At 43.9% G+C, this 15,613-nt stretch overlaps 2 protein-coding genes across 3 annotated transcripts in view; both read left to right on the top strand.

Annotated features, from left to right (window-relative positions):
• LOC109926908 (serine protease 16) overlaps positions 1-8,826 on the top strand; it is a 36,207-nt gene extending 27,381 nt beyond the window's left edge. For both annotated transcript variants that reach the window (XM_048618312.1, XM_048618313.1), the window contains exons 11-12: positions 6,326-6,471; positions 7,532-8,826. In XM_048618312.1, coding sequence (XP_048474269.1) covers positions 6,326-6,471; positions 7,532-7,588 — 203 coding nt within the window. In that variant the 3' untranslated portion in view covers positions 7,589-8,826. The remainder of the gene's footprint in view (positions 1-6,325; positions 6,472-7,531) is intronic.
• A 6,329-nt stretch (positions 8,827-15,155) lies between these two features.
• The window catches only part of dmac2 (distal membrane arm assembly component 2), an 18,994-nt gene continuing 18,536 nt past the window's right edge, over positions 15,156-15,613 (top strand). Inside the window, exon 1 of the mRNA XM_020526774.2 lies at positions 15,156-15,281. Coding sequence (XP_020382363.2) covers positions 15,234-15,281 — 48 coding nt within the window. The 5' untranslated portion in view covers positions 15,156-15,233. The remainder of the gene's footprint in view (positions 15,282-15,613) is intronic.

Genomic DNA, 15,613 nt, shown 5'->3' with positions numbered 1-15,613 from the left:
CCTGCCCCGCCATTTAATAAGATCATGGCTGATCTTTTTGAGACTCAGCTCCACTTACCCGCCCACTCACCATAACCCTTAATTCCTTTACTGTTCAAAAATTTATCTAGCCTTGCCTTAAAAACATTCAGTGAGGTAGCTTCAACCGCTTCACTGGGCAGGGAATTCCACAGATTCTCAACCCTTTGGGTGAAGAAGTTCCTCCTGACCTCAGTCCTACATCTGCTTCCCTTTATTTTGAGGCGATGCCCTCTAGTCCTAGTTTCACCTGCTAGCGGAAACAACCTCCCTGCCTCCACCTTATCTATTCCCTTCATAATCTTATGTTTCTATAAGATCTCCCCTCATTCTTCTGAATTCCAATGAGTATAATCCCAGTCTCTCCTCATAATCCAACCCTCTCAACTCTGGAATCAACCGAGTGAATCTCCTCTGCACCCCCTCCAGTGCTAGTATATCTCTTCTCAAGTAAGGAGACCAAAACTACACACAGTACTCCAGATGTGGCCTCACCAGGACCCTATACAGCTGCAGCATAGCCTCCCTGTTTTTAAACTCCATCCCTCTAGCAATGGCAGACAAAATTCCATTTGCCTTTTTAATTACCTGCTTCACCTGCAATCCTACTTTTAGCGATTCTTCATGCACAAGGACACCCAAGCCCCTCTGTACAGCAGTGTGCTGCAATTTTTCACCATCTAAAACATAGTCCATTTTGCTGTTATTCCTACCAAAATGGATGACCTCACACTTATCAACATTGTACTCCATCTGCCAGACCTTTGCCCACTCACTCAGACTATCTATATCCCTCTGCAGACTTTCAGTGTCTTCTGCACACTTTGCTCTACCACTCACCTTAGTGTCATCTGCAAATTTTGACACACCACACTTAGTCCCCAACTCCAAATCATCTATGTAAATTGTAAACAATTGCGGTCCCAACACTGATCCCTGAGGCAGACCACTAGCCACTGACCGCCAACCAGAAAAACACCCATTTACCCCTACTCTTTGCTTTCTACTGGTCAACCAATCCTCTATCCATGCCAATACATTACCTGTAATACTGTGCAACTTTATCTTGTGTAGCAGCCTTTGGCGTGGCACCTTGTGAAACACCTTCTGGAAATCCAGATACACCACATCCACAGGTTCCCCATTGTCCACCATGCAAATAAGTGCTCAAAGAATTCCACCAAATTAGTTAAACATGACCTACCCTTCATGAACCCATGCTGGGTGTTCCCAATGGGACAATTTATATCCAGATGTCTTGCTATTTCTTCCTTTTTTTTTTTTTAAAAATGTTTTGGGTTGAGTGCCCCTTCCTCGGAACATTTACCTGGGATCCTGAATTAACAGTCTAACGATAATACCACTGGGCCATCACCACCTCCCGCCCACCCCCTCAACATGAGATGGAACTATGACCAAAGTCCCCCTTCAAATTTTTGTTTTCATGTGCACAGTCGGTTTGGAACATGGCATCCTCAGACTTTTGACACCCAGTTTTCTTGAAGGGGGTCACTTTGAGAGTAGTCATGCACCATTTACATGAAACATTGATCATGACCCCTGTCCATTCCCTTCTGGAACTGTGTGGTGCTATAAAAATTTGGGCAAATTAAAATGGATTTTACAGCAGGTATACATGGCTGTAACAAGGGAAACTATTCTATGTAAACTATTCTCATCACAATGTTCCTGACCGATCAGTCTATTTGTCTGTTTTGAATTTAAACAAAAGCTGGGAAGTTAATTGTTCCCAAGTGCATTCTCCATGGCAACACCTCTACCAATCAGAGTCAGTTGTACACCACGGAAACAGACGCTTCGGACCAACTCGTCCATGCTGACCAGTTATCCTAAATTAATCTAGCCCCATTTGGCAGCTTCTGGACCTCCTCTTTCATGCAGTATAGATTGTCAGGCCCTTTTGAGATTTGGGTTTTTTTGTGAATCTGTCCTGATGAGCAGAAGATGAGAAAAGCATTGAAAGCATAAAAGCAAAATTCTGCAGATGCTACAAATCTGAAACAGACACAGACGATGCTGAAGAAACTCAGCAGGTCTGGCAGTGTCTGTGTAGAGAGAGAAAAATGCCAGTTAATGTTATGAGGCTTGTCTGGCTGTTCTTAGGAGCTCCTGCTGGAGCAGGTGGGTGAAGGGGAGATGAGAGGGATGGTGGTCTGGCCAGGCAAGCATTGGAGTAGTCTTCCGGAGGTAACAAGGCAAGGGGTAGGGGTTCAGCAGCTGAGAAACTGAGGCCAAGGCAGGAGTCAGACCACTGAAAGGGAATGTTTTTCCTGGTGCAGTGATTGTAAGGAGGTCAGCTGGGGGGACCTCAATGAGTTCCCTGATTGGGGCTGTTAACCTGGTCCAATCAGGGAGCCCTGGCTGACAGATATAAATCACTGTCAGAGATTCTATTCACTCTTAGAGCTGGCTCTGAGGGGGGCTAGACCAGTGTCAAGTACTATGCACAAGTACAAGGGTAATGGTATACCGGCCTCGAGTTATTTTGCCCGGTGAGATAATCCAGAAACCCAGAATAATGCTCTGGATTTGAACTTGTGTATCCTGCACTATCTCAGCTTTTTTTTTTTAAAAGGTTATTGGTTCATGGGATGTGAACGTCACTGGCTAGGCAGCATTTATTACCCATCCCTAATTGTCCAGAGGACAGTGAAGACTCAACCACGTTGCTGTGGGTCTGGAGTCGCATGTAGGCCAGGTTAGGATGGTAGTTTCCGTCCCTAAAGGACATTGGTGAACCAGATGGGTTTTCTGACAATCGACATATCATGATGAGGCTCTTAATTACAGATTTTATATTTATCTCACCATCTGCCTTTGGTGGGATTCGAATCCAAGGCCCCAGAACATTTATCTAGCTTAACGGTTCAGCGATAATACCACTAACCAATCACTTCCACAAGTTCTAGTCCCTCCAAGGGAAAGATCTTTCTGACACTGACCCCATTATCTCAAAAGGGCAGTAGACACCTATGACACGTGACGTTGTCACCTCAAAATCTCTCATGCCATCCTAACCTAAGCGTGTCAATGTATCAAAATCCTAGTATCTGAGCCCCTTGCCTTTTCCCACTGATTTTGTGGTTAAAGATTGCTCTGCATGTTCAGAATGCCTACAGGCGGGAATAAATCCTGACCCTGCCAGCAATGCTCGTATTCCAAGAATGAAAATACTGAAGGAATATTGTAGAGCTGGATTCCAATCCTGGTATGTTGCTGACACCATGTGGCTAAAGTGAGTACTGCAATATTGTGAAAAAATGCTGCCTCATACTTGAGCATGTGCCTCAGAAGCTGCTATGGTCTGAATTTTTGTGAACTTGACTGACAAAGCCTGATACATGGATGGCAGAACACAGGAAGGGGAAGTTAGCAAGGCTGGTGTTGGGAAGAATTAAAAAGCTCCGTGCAGAAATTTGATGCAGAAAGAGACCATTTGGCCCAACTAGCCTGTGTTGGTTTTTGCCCTCCACAGGGGCAAGTGGTTCTAGCTACATGTATCTGCCCTATTCCCATATTTCTACATCTGACAGCACTTTAATTGAATGTTGTTAGTTTCCAAGGCCCTAAACTGTGGAATTCCTGTCCTAAATCTCTCCATGCTCCCTCTTGAGATGTTGCTCCCTCTTGTGACTCATTATGTTTGTCTGATTCCACTCTTGTGAAATGTCTGTACATTCTTTCTTTGCTTTTGCAAAGGCACTAAATAATTATGGAAAAAGAGTACGCTTAACGTTGAAACTGTTAAGAAATCGGGAGAAACTTCTTCACTCGGTCAGTTAGAATGTGGAACTTGTTACAACCAGGATGGTTGTGTTGGTTGGTACAGATGTATGTGAAGATAAAGGGAACGGAAGGTTATGTGGATTGTAAACCAAGTTCAGAGGCTAGAATTCCTGCAGCAAATAATTAACCTGCTGTCTCCCCACAATTTGATTCTGATAGAATCCACCCCACTTGCCTGGATGTGTGCAGCTCCAACAATACCCTTGACACTATCTGGGACCAAGCACCTTGCTTGATTGGCACAACATCCACAAACACCCACAACCACTGATGCATGGTGACAGCAGTATGCATCATCTAAAAGATGCATTGCAGCAACTGGTCAAGTCTCCTTTTGGTAGCTGTTTCCAAACCTGTACCATCTAGAAGCACAAAGCAGCAGATGAATGGGAGCACTAGCACCTGTGAGTTTCCTTCCAAGTCACTTCCCAACTTCACTGTCACTGTGTCAAAATCCTGGAACTACCTCCCTAACAGCATCTGGGTGTAGCTACCCGATTTGTGGACTGTAGCAGTTCAAGAAGGCAGCTCACCACCTTCTCCGAGGTAATTGGAGGCAAGCAGTAAATGCTGCTATACCAATGATGCCCACATGCCAAGAATGAATTGAAATAAAAGGTTCATCAAGTGAAACTGATGTGGGCTCTATCTATTCTGCATTTCTATGTAATTGACTGGAAATGGAATGGATTTTTTTTCTGCAATTTCTGTCTCAATCACTAACTCTCTGCAAATATTTTGATCTTAGATTTGCCATCCCTCACTCTTGCAATCCCTTGGTTGCTGAAAAGCAGTTTGCTCCCTCTAACCTGTCCCATTCTTTCAACATGTATGCATACTTTGTATTGAAGCACTTCAATCTGCTTTTGTCACTATCCTGAACTGTCTCATTCCCACTTTCTGGCTCTGATCTTGCCCAGAGTGGGGAATTGATGTAAACCTGGTCTCAGGCTTTTAAATATGTTCCTGGGTGGAATTCTGTGTATTGCGTTTGGCTCAGTGGGAACCTCTGACAAGAATCAAAAGGTTCTGCTCTTGAGCTCCATTCCGGAGACTAGAGCACCAAAGCCTAGGCGGAGCTCCAGTACGATACTAATGGAATGCTGCACTGATGGCGGTGCCATGAAATCCAAGTCCTGTCTGTTCTCACTAGATGTGGAAGATTCCATGGCCCTGTCCTGAGGAGGAACAGGACATGGGTGCACAAGGTGTTTCTCGTTGTTGTCTGAGTGCAGACTGTGCAGATTGAGTTGCTTCCCAACATCTTTGTCCTGAATAAGCTCCTCATTGTGAGGTCTCAAGTACATGTACATGCTTGGAGCCTGAACTATTCTGAGTCACAAAACACAGAAACAGACCCTTTGGTCCAACCATAGTTACAAACTAAACTAGTCTCACCTGCCTGCACTTGGCCCATATCCCTCCAAACTTCTTTATGTACTTATCCAAATGCCTTTTAAACATTGGAACTGTATCCGCATCTACTCTTTCCTCTGGCAGTTCATTCCAAACACTAACCACTGTTTCTAAAAACAAAAAAGTTGCCCCTTGTCCTTTTCTCAAATCTTTCTCCTCTCTCTTTTTTTTAAAAAACAAAATGCCCCCTACGTTTGAACTTGCTCCACCCTAGGGAAAAGGCTCTTGTCACTTACTTTATCTATGCCCCTCATGATTTTATAAACCTCAAAGTCTCCCCTAATCCACCTTTTTGCTCCAGTTGAAAATGTCCCAGCCTACTTTTATATTGCAAACCCTCCATTCCTGGTAAATTTCTTCTGAATCCTCTCCCTTATTTGTTTCATCCATCCTGCTTTACTCAGGAGCTCTCTTTAGTGACCCATGTCTGAGATTAACAAACCTGATGGTGCCTGGGATCTCCTGTGCGTTTTGCTTTTTTGATTATTTTGAGATGTGGGTGTCACTGGCAAGGCTGGCATTTGTTGTCTGTCCTTAATTGCCCTTGAACTAAGTGGCTTGCTGGGTCATGTCAGAAGACTGTTAAGAGTCAACCACATTGGTTTGGGTCTTGGGTGGACCAGACCAGTTAAGGACAGCAGATTTCCCTCCCTAAAGGATTCTTTGAACTAGATAGGTTTTTATAACATGCAGTAGTTTCATGGTCAGCATTGCTGAGGCTAGGTTTCACTTCCAGATTTATGGAAATTAAATGCTACCAGCAACTGGTGGGATTTGAATCCGTGTCCCCAGATCTTTAATCAGTCTATGGATTGCTAGTTCACAATGCCATTGTGGTTCAGTTTCACTGTAGGTAGTGCATTCACTGAATGGTGTAGGGAGGTGTCTCATGTGTGTTCGCTGTCTTCATCTTGCACTTTGTCCCTTCCCCATCATCTCTACTTCTGTGCTATTTTTCTGCAGGATTTCTTGAATGTTTACAGTGCTGGGTTGGCAGGTGCGGGACAGGTACGGAGTATTGATTGTACCCAACTGCACTGCTGGATTTGTTCCATTGTTGATGGTTTCTGATCCCTTTCTGAAGGTGACATTGATCCGTGGCACGTGCTCAGTGTGCTGAAGAACCAGTCGCATTCTGAAGTGGCCTTGGTCATCAATGGTACCGCACACTGTGCGAACATGCTTCCTGTGCAGCAGGAGGACTTGCCATCTCTCCGACAAGCCAGACAGGTGAGACACAGAGCTCGGAGAACTGAGGCTGGAGGTGTTGGTTCAGAAAGAAGTAGCTTTGTACAGTGTGCAATGCATCTTCTGGCAGATTTAAACACGAGTGTCACTGGAGATTCTCAGCAATTTCTATAATGGCTGTAAAATGAGGTTGTTGACTTGCTCGCTGAGCTGGCTTGTGACATCTGAACGGGAACAAGCCAGCTCGATGAGCAAGTCAACAACCTCCCCCACAACCCGGGCTACAAAACTTTGGCTGTAAAATCTCCGAGTTTTTAACACTGAAGATAGTCGATGGACAGTTGTCAATGGTACACTCTCCTCCGTGCAAATAATTGAACCTAATCCACACTGATTAAAGGATACGATTCCTGCTAATGAGGTTAGACACTTTAGCCACAGCACACAGCTCTGTCTACAACAGAGAGACCCTCTAGAATGGGCCAGACTAAGGGAATTCACACACTGCACAAGATGCCTTTCTGTGGGTACCCTGAGGCTCTGTAGAGGGAGCGTTACCTCACCTTTACTCTGTATTTAACCCCATAGTGTCCCTTTTCTGGATTTGGTGATTAGTGCAGAAGAAATTTTACTGTGTAACCCTGTGCTATCCCTGGCCCAAGAATGTTTGATGGGGATGGTGTCGAGAAGGTTTTACTCTGTATCTAACATTGTGCTGGGAGTGTTTGGAAACGGTACCGAGAGACACTTTAATTTCTGTTTACTCTCGGTTTAAGAGTAGAGGGTGCTTTACTCTGTATTTAACGCCATGCTGTCTCTGTGCTGGGAGTGTTTAATGGGGACAGTGTACAGAAAGCTTTCCTCTGTATCTGATCCTGTGCTATCCCTGGCCTAGGAGTGTTTTGATTGGGGAAATAAAAGTTTCCTATTCTTCTTCTGCCCAAACTCCCAACCCCAAAATAAAATAAGCTCCTTTTTGGCAATAGGAAACAATTTTGAGAAAGAGACTCGTGTGGGTTTTGATGCTTGAACTAATCACTTCCAAACAATGGTGAGTGAAATATTGAAGGAGTTTAATTCCATTCTGTTTTTTTGTTTTTAGAAAATTGATCATCAGATTGGAGCATGGTTGGCTGAGGAACATCTGTCTTCATGGTAACAGTGACCTAGAATTCCAACCGCAGGAAGAGAGTGTACCTTGTGCTCAGTGACTGGATGTGCAGTGTAATTCCAATTTTTTGGGAAAGCTTTTGCACATTAACCTGGCCCAGTCACTGGGAATCTCTCTCTCAGGAATCTCTCTCTCCCTTTTGCTCACTGTATCTACCTCTCTCTATCTCCACCTCATTTATTTTCAGTGCCTAATGCAGAAAGGATGTGGGGAGAATTGGATAATTTCCCAAGTAAGTCTTGGGATTTACAATTTTCATGTTTTTAATGTATGTCTGTGTTCCCTGAGGTGAGTGTGCCTTCCCCCAACTTCCAACACAGACTGCTGCAAACCCTGGATTAGAGGGTGGAGGTATTCCTCGGCATACTGCCACTTTGAGTACCATGGCCCCTTGCTGAGGTAGAGACCAACTTTAGTCTGTCTTGGCAGTGTATAACCAGCCCTTGCCACCCTGATAAATGGAACCACTGATCCTTGAGGTAAACCTTGATCAGTCCTGCACCTATACTACTTCCCTCTGGAGCAAGGGTTGCTCTAATACGTGGGGGGAGGACATATCTTCTGGGTTAGATCCTTCTTGGGTTCCTTCCTCCTTGAGGGTTTGATTCAAGGTTGCTTGTACTGAAGGCATCATTTTCACTTCTAACTGTGGGATGATGCTGAAGGTTCCAACCTTTTCCCTAGGTGACTGAGTACAAGCCAACTTAGTCAGGAAGGTGCCCTTGCTGCACAGTACATCTTGCTGCTATCCTCCTTCAGAATGATTGGTCTTATGCTGGCACCATGTGCCTCTTCCATCAGTTCAGACTTAGGATGTTTAGAGAAGCAATGGCCCCTATCCGCAGCAGACAAAACTGCTGATACCCTCTTCCCCCTTTCACTTGTCTGCAGAGTTAAGGTGTGAGGGTGTGCTTGCTGGTTGGCATAAATCTAAGCTGTGGACACCAGGCCACTTTCAAAAAAAACTTGTCAGGTGACAGTGGTTCAAGTACAGACCCTTTCTCGGGAATACTCCGTGACCCCCATACGTTAACTCGTAATTAATTGTGAAGCATAAATCTTCCGATTTAAGCCTGAAGATGTGATCAGTCCTGAGATTCAACTTTTAAAAGTGCTTTAAATTTTTGAAGATTCAACTTTTATACAGTAATCCACCTGCAGGTTGTTGCAATTCTAATTGTGTTTTAAAATGTGATCAAATTAAAGTGTTTGAAATCTTGGTGTAATATATTGTTTTTTTTATTCTGCAAATGCCTGGAGTTCAGTTGCTGAGTTTAAGGTGGTTAGTCTATCACCCTTTGTAAAGGGGACCCTTGTTGGCAACACAGTTTGTCTCTGCGAGTGCAAAAGGGGTTTGTCTGAGGGCCTGGGAAGTGGAAGTTGGCTGCACAGAGGCCCTGGGCTCATCCTGATCCTGTTTAGCAAGAAGAACTGTGACTGCAGTAGTTCAAAGCCTGCCGTTTGACAAATAGGAACTTCGAGAAGGAACTTGCTTGCTCCATGGGGGATATCATGATGGAACACAGGCAGTAGGTGGGTTGAACAGTTCAGTGTGACAAGGACAAAAGGTTTCTGGTTTCTTCTGGATTGAGGAAGGATGCTATTGTATTGGAGGCAGTTCAAAGGAGGTTCATTAGATTTGTTAATTCATTAACATTAGATGTGGGATTTGTTCTGAGAGGTCATGTTGCGACTCTATAGGATATTGGTTAGACCACTTTTGGAATACTGCATCCAATTCTGGCCTCCCTGATATAGGAAAGACATTCTGAAAATTGAAAGGGTTCGGAAAACATGTATAAGGATGTTGCCAGGGCTGGAGGGTTTGAGCTATAGGGAAAGCCCCAGCTTATTCAGCCTATTTTCCCTGGACCATCAGAGGCTGAGGGGTGACCTTTTATAGAGGTTTATAAAATCAGGAGGGGCATGGATAGGGTGAATAACCAAGGTCTTTTTCCCCAGGTTAGGGGAGCCAAAAACTAGGGTGCATAGGTTTAAGGTGAGAGGGGAAGGATTAAAAAGGGATCTGAGGGGCAACTTTTTCACGCAGAGAGTGGTGCGTGTGTGCGCGCGTGTAATGAGCTGCTGGAAGCAAGTACAATTACAACATTTTAAAAAGCATCTGGATTTTTACATGAATAGGAAGGGTTTAGAGGGATATGGGCCAAATGCTGGCAAATGGGAGTAGATTTATCTAGTCAGCATGGACAAGTTGGACTGAAAGGTCTGTTTCCATGTTGTATGACTTCAGTTTACTGAGTTTAGGAGAATTCAGAGATCTAATAAGAGCTAAAGGGATCTAACAAAATAGATGTAGAAAGAATGTCTCATGAGACAAAAACAATCTAGAATGAGAGATCATAGGTTTAGAATAAAGGGTGGCAAATTTAAAACAGATGAGAAATTACTTCTCTCAAAAAGTTGTGAATCTGGAATTTGCTATCCCAGGGTGTGGCAGATGCTGGGACGTTAAGTAATTGTGAAGAGAGGGAGACTTTTTTAAAATTAATAATGGGTTGAAGGGTTATGCTGAGGAGACATGGAGTTCAGGCCAAGATCATATCAAATGGTGGAGCAGGCTCAAGGGGCTGAATAGCCAGCTACTCTAAGCCCTTATGTTCATTGGTCAGTCCATGTATACAAGGATAATAACCTACTGATGTTGAGTGGAGTTTAAGATGCCCAAATAAATATAGCAAGTTTTTTATTCCCTTTTTATATGGAATTTAAATAATGCTGGTTGAGATTTATTGCACTACTCTAATTGCCCTCAAGGTGGTGGTAGTGAGCTGTAGCCTTGACCCACTGCAGTCCATTTGGTGTAGCTATACCCACAATGCCTTCAGGGAATGTGTTCCAGGGTTTTGACCTAGTGATGCTCACGGAACGGTGGCTTGGAGGGGAACTCTGAGGTGGTGGTATTCCTATTTATCTGATTTTCTTGTCCTTCTAGACAGAAGTGGTTGTGAGTTTGGAAGATGCTGTCTAAGGCACCACGGTGAATCTCAAAGCATTGCATGTGCTGCCAAAGATCCTATCGTTCATGTGGTCTGTTAAAACAAGGCCCGATCTGTCTACTTAGCTGGCTGTAAAAGATCCTGTGGATCTTCTAAAAGATCCATTTTCTGAAGAAGGGTCTAGGCCCGAAACGTCAGCCTTCCTGCTCCTTGGCCTGCTGTGTTCATCCAGCTCTACACCTTGTTATCTCAGATTCTCCAGCATCTGCAGTTCCTACTATCTCTTTATCAGGTCCATAATCATTCTTGATTGTGGGGCTTCCTTTATGCAAATTGACTGCTGATTTCTGACATCACAACAGAGCAAGTACAGTTCCTTGCTATCAGAATTTACTTGAGCCAATCTTTCTGCTGTGGAAGGAGGCCATTAAGCCTCTACCAGTTTGTTAAACCATCAGACACTAGTGTAGTGGTATTAGTGTTGGACTTGTAATCCAGAGACCTGTGAGATATTCCTACGTTCACTGTGAGACTACCTTACATTGTGCGGAATTATAACCAAGCTATATGGGATAGACTTTGAATAGATCTAGCACCTCCAGACCAAGCATCTGTGAAGTGCTGTGGGTCATCAGTAGCAACAGAATTGTACTCAAACACAGTCTGTTTTTGTTCCAGACTACAAAGTTGCTGGAAAAGCTCGGCAGGTCTGGCAGCATCTGTGAAAAAGAGAACAGAGTTAATGTTTTGGGTCTGGTGACCCTTCCTCAGAATGAATAGTCTGTAGTCTTATGGCCTGGCATCTCCTCCACCTGACCACTACTTGAGCCAGGGGATCAACTCTCTTTCAATAAAGAGTGTAGGAGGGCATACCAAACATGAGGTGTCAACTTGGCAAAGCCATACAGCAGGATTATTTCCATGCCAATTACTGTAAGCAGCAAGTGATAGCACCAAGTGATTCCATAAACAATCAGATCTAAGCTCTGCTGTCCTGCGCCATCCAGTCATGAATGGTGGTGGACAATTAACTCACTGGAGAAAAATGAACCCCACAACATTCCACCTAACCTGAAAAGCAAGACAAATCCAACCCAGCCACTTACTGCCCCATCAAATCGACTCTCAATCATCAATAAAGTCATTGAAGGTATCATAAACAGCACTATCAAGTAGCACCTGCTCAGTGATGCCTAGTTTGGGTTCTGCCAGGGCCATTCAGCTCCTGACCTCATTATAGCCTTGGTTCAAACATGGACAAATGAGCTGAATGCCAGAAATGACGTAAGAATGATTGCCCTTTTACATCAAAGCAGCATTTGACCAAGTGTGGCCTCAAGGAACCCAAACAATACTGGAGTCAATGGGAATCTGGAGGAAAATCCCTCCTGGGTTAGAGTTGTAGCTGGCAGAATGGAAGATGGTTCTGGTTATGTGAGGTCAGTCATCTCATCTCCAGGACATCTCTGCAGTAGTTTCTCAAGGTGGCCTTGGTCTAACCATCTTCAGCTGCTTCATCAATGACCTTCCCCTCCACAACATCAGAAATGGGCCCCTGCTCTCTGATATATATTGAATTAGGTCAATAGGCCAGATGGCTGTCTGAAGATATGAAATAGGAGCAGAAGCCGACCATTCAGCCCCTTGAACCTGCTCCACCATTCAATAAGATCATGGCTGAACTGCTTGTTTCATATTCCAAGTTCCACATTCCCTTTCTACCCCAATAACCATACGTATTTTTTTAAGTAGAAAAATCAATCCACCTTTGTCTTAAGAATAATCAATTAACCAACTCCTTCACCTTCTGAGGCAGAGTTTCAAAGTCACACAACCTTCTGAGAGGAAAAAAAAATCTCCTTATCTCTGTCTGTAAGGGCAGCCCCTAATTATAAAATGGTGCCCCTTATTCCATGTCCTCTTTGTCAAGACCATTCAGGATCTTGTACATTTGAATCAAATCATCTTTCACAATTCTAATCGCCAGTGGAAACAAATCCAGCCTGTCCAACTTATAAGACAATCTGTTCAGTCCAGGTATCAATCTAATAAATTTGCTCTGAACAGTCTCCAAAGCACTTACACCCTTCCTTAAATAAGGAGACCAAAACCACACACACTATTTGAGATGTGATCCCACCAATGCTCTATATAACTGAAGCATAACATCCTAAATTTTATCTATAATTGATCTTATTTTTTAAAAAAGCATAGCATTCCATTAACCTTCCTGACTATATGCTGTGCCTGTGTATTAGCTTTTTATGACTCATGCTCCAGGACGCCTGAATCTTTCCTCACCTCTGAATTCAGTTGTTGTCCGTTTGGAAATGCTCTGCTTCTTTATTCTTCTCACAGCTGTGAACTACATCATAATTTACCACATTATATTCCATCTGCTATATTTTTTTGCCCACACACTCAACCTCATGACATCTTCACCGCATACTTTCCTACTTATCTTGATATTGTCTGCAAATTTACCCAGCATGCCTTCACATCCCTTATCTAAGTCATTGATATAAATTGGAAAATGTTGAGGCCCCACTTGTCACATCTTGCTAATCAAAGACCAGTTTATATATACTCTCTGTTTATTGCCAGTCAGCCAATCTTCCATCCAGACTAATACATTAGCCCTACATCATGAACTTTTATTTTCTGCAATAATCTATGATGTGGTTCCTTTTAAAATGCCTTTTGCAAATCCAAGTGTAGAATATATACAGGCTCTCCTTTATCAACAGCATGTTACTCCTTCAAAGCACTATAGCAGACTGGTTAAACATAAATTTTCCTTTGACAAGACCATACTGACTCTTCCTAACCACCTTGACATTTTTTTAAACTATTCAACTAAAATCTCTTTGATGCAACTTTGAAACTGTAATCTCTTTGATGATTGATTCTAATACCTTGCCCATGATAGACATCAAGCTATCTTGCTTATAGTTTCCTGCCTCCCTCCATCCTCGAATAGATGAGTTATATTTGCTTCAGTCTGATGGAAACTTTGCTGAATCCAGGGAATTTTGGAAAATGAATTCCAATACATTTACTACCTCTATATCACCTCGGCCAGTGCAGTATTACCTTAATACTGCATCAGAGTGGCACCATCTGTTTTTGTTCTCAAGGACTTGAACAAGGAACTTTTGTTATTCAGAGATGAACACATTATTAACTGAGCCACCAGTTTTCACATTCACTTGGATCACAGCAGATCTGTATCCTAACTCCATCTACCAGCTTTGGATCTAGATTACTTGCTGTCCCAGGCAAGAAAATCTTCTATATTCAAGTGAATACAAGCCTTCTTTAAGATCTTGCGATGATGTCAATATGGATCCAGAGACTTGTCAGCTCACAACTTCCTAAGTTTGTTTAGTACCACTTCCATTCTTCATAGAATCCCTACAGTGTGGGAACACGCCCATCAGCCCAACAAGTCCACACTGACCCTCAGAGCATCCCACTCAGACCCATCCCCCCAATCTACACGTCCCTGAACACTACGGACAATTTAGCATAGCCAATCCACCTAACCTGCACATCTTTGGACTGTGGGAGGAAACCGGAGCACCTGGAGAAAACCCACACAGACATGGGGAGAATGTGCAAACTCCACACAGACAGTCGCCCGAGGGTGAAACCGAACCCAGGTCCCTGATGCTGTGAGGCAGCAGTGCCAACCACTGAGCCACCGTGCTGATTGTAATTTTGTTCATTTCCTCTTTCCCTTCCACTTCTTGCTTTATAGCTGTTACTAAAATGTTTTTATATCATCTATAGGGAAGACAAAAGCAAAATATTTGTATATTTCATTTCAGACTTAGTTATTGTTTTCAAAAAAAACCTTCAAAAAAGTAACCACCACCCATATACTACTATTTTGAAATCCAAACTCTCAAAATAATATAGACTGTATTTTTTTTGCTATACTTTGATTGAGAATTAAAATGGGAAAAGGATTATTTTGAAAAGCAATGATTACTTTTTTAGAAGCAATCAACCTGACACTCATGGCTGCTTTTCAAGCAGTAGTGTCAAAGAGTTGTACAGTATGGAAACAGACCCTTCGATCCAACTTGTCCATGCCGACCAGATATCCTAAATTAATCTGGCTCCATTTGCCAGCATTTGGACCGTATCCCTCCAAACCCTTCCTATTCATGTACCCATACAGATGCCTTTTAAATGTTGTAATTGTACCAGCCTCCACCACTTGCTCTGGCAGCTCATCCCATACATGCACCACCCACTGTGTGAAAAAGTTGCCCCTTAGTTCCCATTTTCTAGTACCATTTCTCTGTTGGTGGTGATTATTTTACGTTCCTCTCTCCAAATTCAAACCTTGATTTTCAAGCATCTTGGGGAAGTATTCTAAGTCTTCTAAAGTGAAGACTGACATCCTTTGACCTATGACTGTCCATTGCAATTTTCCACACTGCTTCTTCCAATTTGACACAATCCTTACCAATAAATAAATTGTGATCTTTTCCCCCCTCTTTTCTGCACATATTTGAAGACTAACTTCAAAGGCTTCTATTCACACCCTTACTGCCGTTGAACTATGAGCCGAATACTTTAGTCCTCCTGCCCATGGCGGCGCTGCAGCGAGTTCGCTTACTCCCAGCGCCGCTCTTGCTCTTTCAGTGTCACCTCCTCGGTGAGGGATGGCGGTGCTGCTGAGGCGCTGGGCTTTCATCTCCTCACGGAGAACGGTAAGGAACCGGTACTGGTGCCCCTGCTACAACCCGAACGCGCCCCGGGGTGGCAGAGACCCTGCTCGTTAACGCTCCCTGCGTAGCGATTGCTACAGGGAGAGGATGCAAGCAGTTGACAAATTTCCAAACCGGCGCTGATGCCCGGTCCCGGCGTCCTACTCCGCGATCACGTTCCGCCTCCGGGCCTGCCCCCACCTAGGGCCCGCCCGCCCCCATTCCTGGGCCCGCCCACTCCCCACTCCTGGGCCCGCCCACTCCCCACCCCTGGGCCCGCCCACTCCCCACCCCTGGGCCCGCCCTCTCCTCACCCCTGGGCCCGCCCTCTCCTC

Source organism: Rhincodon typus, chromosome 39 (genome assembly GCF_021869965.1).
Source record: "Rhincodon typus isolate 14 chromosome 39, sRhiTyp1.1, whole genome shotgun sequence".
Lineage (NCBI taxonomy): Eukaryota > Metazoa > Chordata > Chondrichthyes > Orectolobiformes > Rhincodontidae > Rhincodon > Rhincodon typus.
This window is presented reverse-complemented; position numbering and strand designations above follow the sequence as displayed.